At 49.4% G+C, this 13,058-nt stretch overlaps 1 protein-coding gene across 1 annotated transcript; it reads right to left on the reverse strand.

Moving 5' to 3' along the window:
- Positions 1-208: 208 nt before the first annotated feature.
- Positions 209-7,221, reverse strand: LOC133764165 (pepsin-3-like). Its single transcript, XM_062197841.1, has 9 exons — positions 7,166-7,221; positions 6,592-6,751; positions 4,578-4,695; positions 3,625-3,743; positions 2,753-2,952; positions 2,030-2,146; positions 1,380-1,524; positions 1,183-1,281; positions 209-358 (listed from the first exon to the last, which is right to left on the reverse strand). Exons 1-9 carry the CDS (start codon positions 7,219-7,221, stop codon positions 209-211), a joined length of 1,164 nt encoding a protein of 387 aa, XP_062053825.1.
- Positions 7,222-13,058: the final 5,837 nt, after the last annotated feature.

Consider the following 13,058-nt stretch of genomic DNA (forward strand, 5'->3'; position numbering starts at 1 on the left):
ACATACTAGTTAGGAGAAGCAGTCACAAACCTATTTTTATCAGCTATGTTTATTCTACATTGTGGATGTTAGTGGGAACAGGGCCAACCATCTACTTCTATTGGAAGGTGACTGTGTTTCTGGAAGAACAATCAGGAAAATTCTGTCCACCAACGGCGGTGCAGGACTGAGGCCAGATCTCTCTGAAAGTGGTTTCAAAGCTGTGTGCTTAAGCTGCAGCAGCCAGGCCAAGCTGATTGTTGGCACGGTCGAAGACGGTGAAGTACTGGCGGATGAAGACGTCACCCAGAATCCAGAGCTCACCAGTGTAGGTGTCGAGGTTCATGCCCTCGAAGCCACTAACGCAGGCATCATCTTCCTGTAGTACAGAGAATAGCATGAGAGATGGGGAACAGGGTAGGGGTTACAGGTGCAGAGTGATAACCATTAAGAGATCCCTGGTCTGCTGCAAGTCCTGTGAAAAGAGGGTCTACCTGGCTCAGTGTCCAGGGATGTGGCTGTTGCTGTGTTGGGGCCAGGCTGCACAAGTGCTCCCTGCACTCTTGTGCCTGCATTGCTGGCCATTATCTGCTGTCACTTTTAGACACGGGAACCCTGACCTCAGCCCTGGAAGGAGATTTAGAATCCCTGAAGCCACTTCTCATTATTCCCATTGTGGCCACTGTCACACTGGGCGGCTGTGGGTTCTTCCTTTTCCCTGGGTTACTGGGCTCAGCTTTGGCTGCACACTACACTTGTGTAGGGAGAGCACCAGGTGTTAGTACTTCTTGCTGAGTAAGGTCAACCCATTGGGAAAAACTGGTCTTGCACCTGGCCATTTGGTAGGAAACAAGGAGTTTACTTTCTCTGGACTAAAGGTGTTGAGCTGACACCTCTGATTTTAGATGAGGAACATGCTGAGAGAGGTTGCACCCTGCTCAATGCAGGACATTGAGACCGAGGGCTCAGATACAGGTCTAAATGGAGAGAATTCCCTTTTCACACCATCACTTTTTGCCTTTCTTTTCTCTAGACACATCATCCATTCTTGTTCTTTTGTGAATACACTCTCTCTGTCTATAGGCCATGAAGAACAGGTGTCAGTCTGCCTCTTGGCTTCAGCTGTGAATTCCTTTTTCGGAGAGCAGTGTGCAGTCACTTTGTGTGAGGCTCCACCCATCAGCTGGCCAAGCGGTCCCTTACCTCCAGGATGTAGGCACTGGCAGGCACAGGGTACTGGACTCCGTTGATGGTGAAGACAATGTTGGGCAGGGAGTACATGGATGAGCAGCTGACGATCATCTGGAAGGTGCGAGTGTAGGGGTTAGAAGGGGTTCATTCCTTGTATATGGCACTCCCACCACCTGAGGCTAGAAGAGAGCATTAGGGGCTGGACTTGCCTCGCCATCAGAGTTCTCAGAGGCTCCAATGTAGCTCTGGATGTTGGAAATGGCACTGGTGGGGCCAGCCAGCAGGGAGGTGCCCGTGTCCACGATGGCCTGGCAGCCATCAGCACAAGCAATGGTCTCTCCATCCATGGTGATGCTGAGTGGGAAATACAAGGAAGGGTCCCCTGGGTCCCCAGGTGTTATACATATGACCCTAGTTGGACCTCCACAGCGTCAGAACAACTTGGAAGCCAGCTTCAAAGGGCCAGGACATGCTTGGTCTGCGACAATTTCTCAGTCATTTTGCCCTTATCCTAGACTACCAGTAACAGTCTTGCTACAGATTGTGTGCTGCTTTCCAGGTTCCCTAAATGCTGAGAGGTATGGACAGGTAGGTTTGCTAACTGTCTTCCCCAGGTGCGCTGGAATGTGACCAAGCCTCCTTGGACCACAAGGAAGCATCAGTCCCATCCTTGTCAATGAGCTGAGCTCCTGGATAGCCTCTCTCCTCCCCTTCAAGTGAGGTGCCTTTCTGGGCTCTCTGTGGCTTGACCATCCAGCTTTCTCCTGTGCTGGCTGTTCTAGGCAGATCAGGATAGCAGATCCACAGTGAAATGGGATCATGGTTCAGGCCAGGATGCCATGCATCAATATGGTCTCACCTGTCCACGGTGATCTGCCAGTAGCCCTCATAAGAAACTGGCACCCAGTTCAGGCTTCCTGTGTAGTAAGACGAATCAATGCCACCAAACATCACAACGCTGCCGCTGTCATCATCACTGTGGAAAAATGAGAGGTGTAAGACAGGAATTCAGTCATTCACGTTGCATATCTGCTATGTGCAGCCTAAGAGCTACCCTTGATGGGATACTTTTCAGTGCCAGGAGCTATACTGAATGTGTGACTGGTGTGATTTTTTTTTAATTAAACTTTTATTTAATGAATATAAGGTGTGGGTTCTTTTCGTGTAATACCAAGTCCACACAGTGGTCCGTATTATTATTTTCATGTTATAAGACACTGTGTCTCAGAGAAATAAGGCAGCTTGCTGAAGTTCACAAAGCTGTGTAGTTGGAAGGGAGGGGAGGGGAGGAAGGGAGAGGAGGAAGGGAGGGCAGGGGAGGGGAAGAGAGGGAAGGGAGGGGAGGAGAGGAGAGAAGAGGAGAGGAGAGGAGAGGAGAGGAGAGGACAGGACAGGAGAGGACAGGAGAGGAGAGGAGAGATTTGGCAATGTTACTGGCCATAGATGTACTTTTTTGGACTTGGACATTGACTTCAAAAATCTCTTGTAAGATCCTATCCAGCCCATCCAGCCCTGGATAAGTCCCTTGCTGGGCCAGGTGAAAATGGTCTCTGTGGGAGAGGCCCCGGGCTAGCCAACCTACGAGCTCAGGTAGACGGAGAAGAGGTCCTGGGACACCAGGCCCTGGTCCCACATGTTGTCAAAGACGGGCGTGGCATCGGAGGCAGAAATGCTGGGGTAGGCCAGACCCAGGATGCCATCGAAGGGAGCGTAGTACAGGAAGGAGCCAGGCTCTGACTCACTCAGCCCAAAGATCTGGTTGGTGTCTTCGATGTTCCCAACCTGTGTAGGAGGGAATGACAGTGATGATATCCTTTGTGGGCACCTACCCATTGCTGGGTTCCAGTCCTGGACCCAGAGCGATCCTGCTTCATTTCCTGGAGGACTCAGCTTCCAGGGCCTCAGGCTGGAAGGCAGGGAGAGGGACTGTTCCCTAGAATGCTTGTGGCTCCCCACTGGACAGAACTACTGTCCACGGCCACATGTGTGATTCACTGTAACATACTGATGCAGAATGAATGGTCAGTGTGCATTTGCCTTTCAGATTGGGTAGATGTGAAACAGACTCCAGCAAATTAGGGCCCTAGACCCCTGCCATGCCCTGGAGATTTGTGGAGCTCCTGTGACTTGAGGGAATATGGGAAAGAGAGGGAGATGCAAAAAGAGAACTGAACGCTTGTGTCCCTTTGCTTGCCTCCTCCATGACAGTCAGCCTTAAGGTTGGCAGTAGACTCCCGACACTACTCCCTTATGCACATATGTCTTCACCCCCAGAATGTGTGTGACAGCTCTGTCACATTGATCCCTGCACTGCCTGTGAGGTTGCTTGTGAGATCTCTGAGACTCATACTGTTAGAATGAGCTTGCTTTGGGACATTCACTGTGTTCACCAAAGTCCTTGGAAACTGGCCCCAGGGTGGGGCAGTGTAGGGGGCAGAGCCCCTAGGTGCTCACGTTCACAGTGTCGTATCCCAGGAAGCCTGTCATGCTGCCAGTGCCATAGGTGATGGAGAGAGACTCGCTGGTGGCCTGGAAGGTGGAGGAGTCCTCAGGGTTGAACTGATTATGGACGCCTGCAAAGGCAAGGAGTGACATCATTAACTTCCAGAGGGCAAGCAAGGGTGGTTGGATGGGCATATCTTCCTGGGATGGGGTTTCTTGGCTTGAGTGGGACTATGGAGGAGGAAGATGACCTCTGCCCCAGAATGATCTTTAAGTTGACCTTTGAAGGTCAAGAGTCCACAGGTTCCAGTCTCGACTTTTTGGCAGTCAGCACCACCTCACTGGTGGACAGTCACAGCCTACCTCATGCCCTCCTGAGGTCCCCCAGACAAGCACTGAGAGCAGCAGCCTGGCTGCCCATGGTGCTAAGTGCTGTCACAGCCCCCCTGCACAGCCAAGGCTCCAGTTAGGGCACCACTGATTCCATAGGCACCTCCTATTAATTAAAATGGAAGTACAAAACCTGGAAGAGCATGGAGTTTGAAAAATTATGGTAATTTCCAGTCACATAGTTCTTTCATTAGCAAGGCAATGACTTGTCTGTACGTATTTTAATGAGCTCCTCACTCATCTCCAGCATGTCCCAGCTCAGCTTTAAGCCCACTGTGTTACATGGCTGGTGGGCCTGGAGCACTTCGTCCCTGCCTTGCTTTGGGCTTCTACAAGCGTTCTCCTCTGTGAGTCCATCCAACCACTTCCAAGTCATTTCTTTATCTCCCAGAGCATCTGTGCCCAGTGCTTGACTCCTAGTAGCTTCCTGGACAAGGCCTTTTGCTTGAATCCCTGAGTGATTCCTATAGGGTTGAAGTGGGAACTGAGAGAAGTCACTGAGTGGTCAGGGTACCCAGCATCAGCTGTTGCTGGGCAGCAAGGGGCAAATTGGGCTGGGCATGGCAGGCACTCACTGCAGGCAGCACTGGAGCAGTAGACAGAGGGCACCCACAGGTTGGAAGAGCCGGTGTCAAAGATGACAGTGAAGTCCTGAGGGGGGGTTCCGATGCTGATGGTGCCAAAGTATTCAGTCTGCAGGGGTCAGGACAGCACAGCTCAAGGACCTGCAACTCCCCATCTTGGCCTCTCCCCAGAACAGCTCCTAAATCCAACTCTATCTTCTCCTTCCTTTTTCTCATCCCCCCACCCCCCGCCAAGTATACGCTCCTTCAAAGCCCAGCTCTGGTCTCCTCCTTGAAGTCTTCTCGGCTCCCTGATTGCCTCTGACCGTTAACCTCCTAGCATGTTTGCTTCCAAGGCTTATCTGCTGGCCTCTCAGCCGGTGCCCAGCCTGTCAGTCTCGCCCTCCTGGAGAGCGCACCTTCTCAAAGGATGGGGTGTAAACAGTGGCACCCAGCCAGTCAGGCCTCAGATGCATATTCATTAACTCGCCGATCAGGAGACATACAAGTCACTTAAACATTGGAACTAATGGAGATCTCTTATTTCTCAACCTTGTTGTGAACAGCAAATTTCAAGGAAAGGGTCTATTAGTATTTTTATTCTCAGTGTCAGCACTTTCCTCCTTACCATCTCTGCTGCAGTTACCCTGGCTTTGTACTATTCTCAGACAACGACGAGCTCCATCCCAGGGCCTTTTCTCTGGGTATTCATTGTGCTAGGAAATTTTTTTTTTCTGGATCTTCTCTTGGCTGACTCCTTATTCCTCATTCAGAGCTCTCATCCAATGTCACCTCTATCAAGAAACTTTCTCTGATCACATTATCCAAATTGCCCCCTCCCCAACTTTTCTTCTTCCCACTGGTTAGTTAAATAATTAATAGTTATGCTTTGTGTTCCCTCTCATGGCCTGAATTCATCTCACACACCTGTTTCTGTCCTTAGACTTGGTTGGCTCTAGTTACTGTTCCCAGCGTGTGCCGAGCCTCTGACCCTTCATAGGTCTTCATAAATATGTGTGAAATGGATAAATGGACTGATATTTCTGAGCTCTACCAAGGGCCAGCCGAGCCTATGCTAAGCACTCCCAGAGCTCTATTGTGTTAATGACTTGCAACTACCTGAGGATGGTGGCCATTAGTGGATCTGTTCTGAGGCTCAGAGAATGTGAACAAGTTGCCCAAGATCTCCAGGCCTGCAGGCATTACAGCCCCCTTTTGCAGAAGGTTTGGTAGATCTCACAGGCCTAGCCATTGACCATAGGAAAGGCTGCTTTGTGCCCTTGGCCATGTGCTATTCATAGAGAAGACACACAGTGTCTACTGTAGGGCTGGCCATTGGGTTCCAAATGAGAGAGTCAGAGAGGGTCTAAGACTCAAACCTGATCACACCACGCCAGTGATTCAGATCAATCTGTTGCATTTAGGGTCCAGGCCAAGTCAAACCTGGCCTCTTAGTAGTCTTCCCTACCCATAGCCTCTCGGCCTCACTTGGCACCACCATCCTTCCCACTGTGTCTTTCTCTCACACCCTCTTCTTCCTCCTTCAAATGCACTTGGCTCTCTCTGGGCATGGGTTAGCAGGTGTCCTCATGTTCTCTGGAATTCCCTCCCTGCTCTTAGAAACTCCTACACGGCTCCCAGGAGGCCTCCCTCTCCTACAGGAGCCACTCACTCAGCAAATGAACCCTCACTTGGTGCCCCTCATCCTAGTTTTGTTTCTCACTAGGTAGTGAAGCTCAGTGAGGTCGTCTTTCTCTCCTACTGTGTTACATTTCTCAGTGCTGCCTTCTGGTCCCAACACAAGGCCTGACACATAACAGAGCACTCAGTATAAATAAGCATTCGAAGAATAAACAATTGAATTAAGAACGAGTGAGGGCAAAAATTGTGATTGGAGTTTTTCTGACAGCTCTGGGCTGCTGAGATCCAGGGAGCAGTCATTGGCTGTCATCCATTTCCCCTAGGAACCCTCTCTCTTCCTGGCTCAGTCCTTGGGGCTGCCCCTCCCCCCTGCCTGTGCACTCACATCCAGGTAGTTCTCCAGGCTCTCAGTGGGCACTGAGTCGAAGGCAGCTTTGGGCAAGTACTTGGTGGCCAGGTTGAGAGTGTGAGTCTTCAGGTAGTCCTGCAGCAAGCCCTTCTCAATCAGGTTCTTCCTCAAGGACTTCTTTCTGACCAGGGGGACCCTGGGGCAGAGCATTGGCACATGCATGGTTAGAGGAGGATGGGTAACTGGGCAAGGATCCTACTAAGGGGATGCTACAGAAGCTGGAGGACAAGGAAATTGGTCTGAGAGAGAAGGAAGGAGGAGGCGAGAAGCTCCCATCTATTAGCCAACAGTGCATGGAGATGAAGTGACTGCTGGTCAGTTTGAAACCAAACTCTGGCTGCACTCAGGGGCTGGGCTGTAAACCTCGACTGCAATGTGGCCTCCCCAGAGGGGCAGAGAGATACCAGGAAGGAAGACTCAGATATGGAAGACTAGGAGGAAGGAAAGGAGGAAAATAGGAGAGGAAAGAAAGGGGACATGGGAGGCAGCAGAGGACTGGGGATTTGCCTCTGGAGTTTCTCTTCTGGTTGCCTGATGATGCCACACTCACTTGTGGACAATGCACTCAGAGAGTGCCAGCAGGCCGAGGAGCAGCAGCCACTTCATGGTTCTTCCTGGCTCCCAAGTCAGCGAGGAAGGCAGGACGAGTGGAAGGTGTACAGCAGAAGGCAAGAGCTGCTGCTTATATATGTGCGGGCCAACTCATGACTGTATTAATGCTTATCTGTCTCTAAGTGCTACCTGTTATCACACTCCCAAACAGAACGGCCTCTGATAAGGCAGCCCTGCCTGCAGTCATGTTCTGAAAAGGTGCCTGTACAGTAGCTGTCCACTAACATTGCATCCCATGATTAGAGTGCACCTGCCCAGAGGCCGCCAGCCATTGAGTCATGGCTATGAATTACAGTATGAGCAGGGCCCAGGTTATAGCCTCCAAGCTTGCTATTTTGACAGAATTGGTTAGAAGTGTACTGAACACAACACTGAACTGGTGTTGAAGGAGATCAAGTACCCCAATTTGTCCCAGTGGGACAGATACAGGATTCCTAGAGAGCATCTGCCCAACTTAGTGATGGGTGTTGCTGTATCTGCCACCCCGGGGCGGGGGGCAGTGTGTAGTTTAGGCATCAGGACACATTTCTCTGTATAGATGGCTGCATATGGTTATGACATTATGGAATGTGTATATGTGGGGATAGTTTTGGCTTCTCTCACTGGTTCTTTGCTCATCACTCCTTCCTCAAACTAGAATTCTCTTCTCCTAGGTGGGTCACAGAAACTCTAATCTCTACTGCCTTTGGCCAGCCATGATGGAATTCTATGCTGTATGATTGTCCACAGTATGATCTAAGGCCATATCCCTTATCCCAGAGGGGTCCTGCCATAGCCATGGGAGGTAGGTAGGCTGAAGTGTCCATGCTTGGACCCCCTCCCAGTCTATAAGCAATCATGCCTGTGAAATGAACTCCTCACAAACCTCCCCCAAAACCAGGATCACAAGGCTTCCAGACAGTAGGGCACAATGGGTCAGAACCAAGCCCATTTAAATGTGTGGATGTCCAGCTGGTGTTGGCGGCTGCAGAGTCGGTTGTTCGGAGTGTGGGGAAAGTCCTGCACATCTGGCATCTGCTGTAAGCTGTGTTGGGACAGGGTTATAGGAGTAACTGAGTCTGAGACTGAGTCTACACAGAGTTGGTTCAGTGAAGTGGGATCTGCTGGAATGGCTGAGACTCAAGAAGCTTGGGGTTTGAGAGGGGAGAGAGTCAGAAGGTGGCAGCAGGAACTTGTGGTCCTTGGGTGGCTGCATGGTCATTTCCGGTGTGTGCAGTTCTTCTGCGGTCAATTACTAGAGGTCAAAGTCCCAACCTATGGGGAAGTAATTCACTGGACGGAGAAAGAAGTGCATACATAAAAGAAACAAAGCAAAATGCACCATACCATGGTTATTGCATTCTGTAGTGGCTCAAATGAAAGGAAAAGGGGCTGCTGGTTCCACACATCCACTTGGTCCCTGGGGACCAAGACACTGTACCTTAGCGACTGCCCCAATATCCTTGGAAGGATGTCCCCTGGAGAAACATGCTGGACCAGAATGTCCTTATCTAGTTCCTCTGAACCTGAGTCAGCCGTTAAGAAGAGCAACATACCTGTGTTCATTGTAGATGTCAAGGCCAACATGCTGCAGATCAAACAAGCTGGGCTCTTGACACTGATGTCAGCCCCCTGATGAAGTCTGGTAGAGGGAATGAGGTCCAGGTTCTACTGGCTCCTGATTTTGATTGTTTGATGTCACCAACATAATTGGTATTATCTCAGTTGAGTCCTGCAGGCTCATTATAATTTTTTTTTTACCACAAAATAAGAAAACCAAAGAACCTCACCAGGTTTTAATACAACACTGGGAGTTACAAGGGAGCTCCTGTTGGTCACCTAGCATTAAACAAGTCCAAACAAGTTTGCTGCACTTAGCGCCATTGGGGGAGGTTTAAAAAGTCTGAAGATGAAGATTCCAATGAGAAATCTGGTCCAACATGGTCTGGTGCAATAGTCTGGCTATTCATCAAGACAACAGTGGACAAAAGGGCCCAGGTTGCTTGATTCATGCTGAGGGTGGGGAAGACCCTGGAACTGAAACTCAAGAACATGGGCATGGATAGGATATGGAAGTTGGAGTGGTGTGACAGGCTTTATGTGTAGAAGTTGTGTTTCCTGTACCTAAGGTCTGGTTGGGAACAGACATGATGTTTGACTGAGTAACTGATACTTCCTTTACTCAGTGTTGTAAACTGAACCTGGCGGTAAAGTCCTACTAGAGGCTGCAGTAATGAGAGTGAAAGTTGATGACATACAATACAAGGTATGGGACATGAAGACAGGCTGCCTGTGAAGCAGTCACCTGCCTTTCACCTGAAGCTGTTATGGATGGATGTTGGATCAGGGTGTGTCTCTTATTACAAGTTGTGAATCTTGAAGCAGGTGAATCTGTCCTGTGATTTCAACTGGACCTGCTACCTGGCAGCCGAGGTCTTTTCCCAATACCTCAAAGTGTGGAGTGGAGGCTTCAGTACTGGGAGGGACACCATCTCTGTGTGATAGTCCGTGTGGAGCCTAGACTAGGGCTAGGGGAGCACCCTGTGAACACCTCCCAGCAAAGCCTGCTGGGAGTTTGGACTGGAGAATTCCCTCTTTTTTTTTTATTTTTATTTTTTATTTTTTTATTTTTTTTAATTTTTGACAGGCAGAGTGGACAGTGAGAGAGAGAGAGACAGAGAGAAAGGTCTTCCTTTTGCCGTTGGTTCACCCTCCAATGGCCGCTGCAGTAGCGCGCTGCGGCCGGCGCACCGCGCTGATCCGATGGCAGGAGCCAGGTACTTATCCTGGTCTCCCATGGGGTGCAGGGCCCAAGGACTTGGGCCATCCTCCACTGCACTCCCTGGCCACAGCAGAGAGCTGGCCTGGAAGAGGGGCAACCGGGACAGGATCGGTGTCCCGACCGGGACTAGAACCCGGTGTGCCGGCGCCGCAAGGTGGAGGATTAGCCTAGTGAGCCGCGGCGCCGGCCTTGGAGAATTCCCTCTTGAGGGGCGTTTCCTTCCTTGTGGATCCTTGACTGCAGCTACCACTGTGACTGCAGGACTGAAATGATCTTGGCCCCTGAGATATCCCTTCCCCCATGTCAGAGAGGCTCTCTAATGGGGAGGCTGATACCAAGAAAATTCAAAGTAACATGGAAATGGTTTGTACAGTGTCAAGCTATCACAGAAATGCCAGGAACAGTATAAATAGGGTAACTCTCCTCCTAAAACTGATTCTGGGACTGTATGGGGAGTCCCTGGGTTCTCCAGTGTCCCATAAACAGCTCACAAGACAAGCGAAAGGAGAGAGAACAGGATGCCTCCTGCGTTCCCACATGGAGGAGCTCTGGATCACCTGAAGGCAGGTTTGGATTGGGAGAGACAATTAATTCTTCCTGTGTGAGAGATTTTAACACCCACAGGTAGGCTGACATGCTTAGGTACAGACTTCAGCGAGCAGGACAGACAGTCACTAGAGTGATCCTGCTATGGTTTGAGTATCAGTTTGGATGCTGGACTTCCCACAAAGGCCATGTGTCAAGGCTTGGTTCCCAGTGTGGTGTTTGGAGGATGTGGAACCATTAAGAGGTGAGGCCTCGAGGCAGGCCCTTGGATCTGTAGGTCAAATGTGCCCCTAGACATCAGTTCTCGTGTGAAGGCTGCTATGAAAGCCTGAGTCTGGTTCTGGGCTTGCTATGTGATCCTTTTTCTGCACATGCTTCCCCATCCACCATGGGCCCCTCACCAGAACCTGCTCCTGCACTATGTATTTGGACTTTGGCTATTAACACTGTGAGATAAATAAATCTCTTTGCCTCAAAAGTAGCTTGGCTCGGGAATTTCATTTTTGTAATGAATAATACAGCTCCCAGCTATCTTTGCCCATGGATATTCTTGCATTTTGGTAATCTATTCCTAGGTAGTGTGGCAGGAACCATGACTTGTTTCCAGCCAATAAGTTAGAGCAGAGCAGATGAGACATCACTGTTGTGGTTGCATTGTATAGGACTGGGGCTTCTGCCCTCCTTGTTGATTCTGTATGGACTCTGTTCCTGCTGGCTCTGAAGAAGCAAGCTGCTCCATGGAGAGGCCCGTACAGGAAAGCATGGAGTGTGGCCTCAGCCAACAGCTAGACTGAGGGCCCCTGTCTAACAATCCACTAGGAACTGAATCTTCCCCAGACCTGGTGAGTGTGGAAACAGATCGTTCCACCATTGAGCCTCAGATGAGACCACAGCCCTGGCTGACCTATGGTCAGCAGCCCTGTGAAATCCTGACACAGAGAACCCTCACGAGCTGACCCTGGATTCATGACCACCCAGAAACCATGACCTTATAAATATAAGTGCTGAAAGTTAAATATGTATTTGTCATCACCAATAGAAAACAGGCCTAGAACCATCCTGAGACGTCTACCAAATCCCACTGGGAAGCCTTGCACTCTTCCCTGCTTGGGGCCACTTCCAGACAATGTGAGTGATTTCAGAAGGGGGAAACTGGAATCATTGGAAGAGTTTTCCACAAAGCTTTACCATACTTGAATTTCATTGACTTTTTATACTCTTCTGAGTACTTTGTGATACATGATCTTTTTTGTTTTAAATCACTATTTCTGCTTTATCCCCATTGACGTAGATGGATGGCTTAAGTGGTCAGTGCAGGGTCTCATAACCAAGGGTGGCACTGGCAGGACTGGACTCTGAATTTCAGAACAGCTCTGGTGGGAAGACTCTGCCTCACCTGATGCCTTCCAGGGTGTACATTGTCAGGAAGCTGAAATTGTAGCAGAACCAGGACTCAAACTCAGGGACTCCAATATAGAATGTGGACATTCCAAGCAGAAATGTAACCACTGAACCAGATACTTGCACTTAAAATTTTTATTTACCTATAAATACTATATACTAACCATTCATGAGGGGCTGACATTGTGGTGTAGCAAGTGGTTTCTGTCCATGGGTTATTGTGAAAGTAGAAATTCTATAATGACCATCTTAGAACTGCTCAGAGAAGCCATCTCCATGGCCCCCTTTATCTGAACTCTTGGAAGACAGAGGAGGAATCCCAATTCCAGGGCTGTCTGGTCATCAGGGTTGATCCTGGGCTGCCAGTTAGGAATCTATGTAATCTCACTGTGCCAGGTTGGTCCAGCAGAAAGTTTAGGCAACATTTACCTTGTCATTAGCCCTGCCTGGCATTCACTGTGGCAGTGCCTGGCTTTGACGAGCACTGGGGATAGAGTATATAATTCAGGCCACTGTTGCCAAGATCCCAGGTGTTCAGCAGTCTTCTGTGAACATAGCAGATAAAGCAATGGAATGAGGTTGAATAAACAATTCCTGGCAAGGCAGAGATGGAGAACATAAGAATGACAGGTGCTAAGGAGTTGATTATCCCTGAGACAGCTGGTCTCCCACAAGCTTTCCATCAAGGTCTCAGGCCAGGGCATGGCCTTCTAACCACACAGGAGCACCTTGCTCTCCACTTCTGAGCCCAGACCCAGCTGCTCTTCCAGAGATGCAGACAGGTGTAACATTTCATTTATTCTTGGTTCACATATGCCTGTAGCATGAGGGGACAGCAAGTTCATAGAAAATGTAATTAAAAGATGTTTATCCTGCTGCACAAAGGTCTTGAAATCTGTGTATAATTACTAGCAATACATATTTTCAATGAACATGATGATGTACTCTGACACATGATGTTATTAAAATATCTTTATTCATTTATTTGAAAATCAGAGTTACAAAGAAAGATCTTTTTTTTTTTTTAATTTGACAGGTAGAGTTATAGACAGTGAGAGAGACAGAGAGAAAGGTTTTCCTTCCGTTGGTTCACTCTCCAAATGGCTGCCACCGCCGGTGCTGT

Source organism: Lepus europaeus, chromosome 7, assembly GCF_033115175.1.
Source record: "Lepus europaeus isolate LE1 chromosome 7, mLepTim1.pri, whole genome shotgun sequence".
NCBI classification, from domain to species: Eukaryota; Metazoa; Chordata; class Mammalia; order Lagomorpha; family Leporidae; genus Lepus; species Lepus europaeus.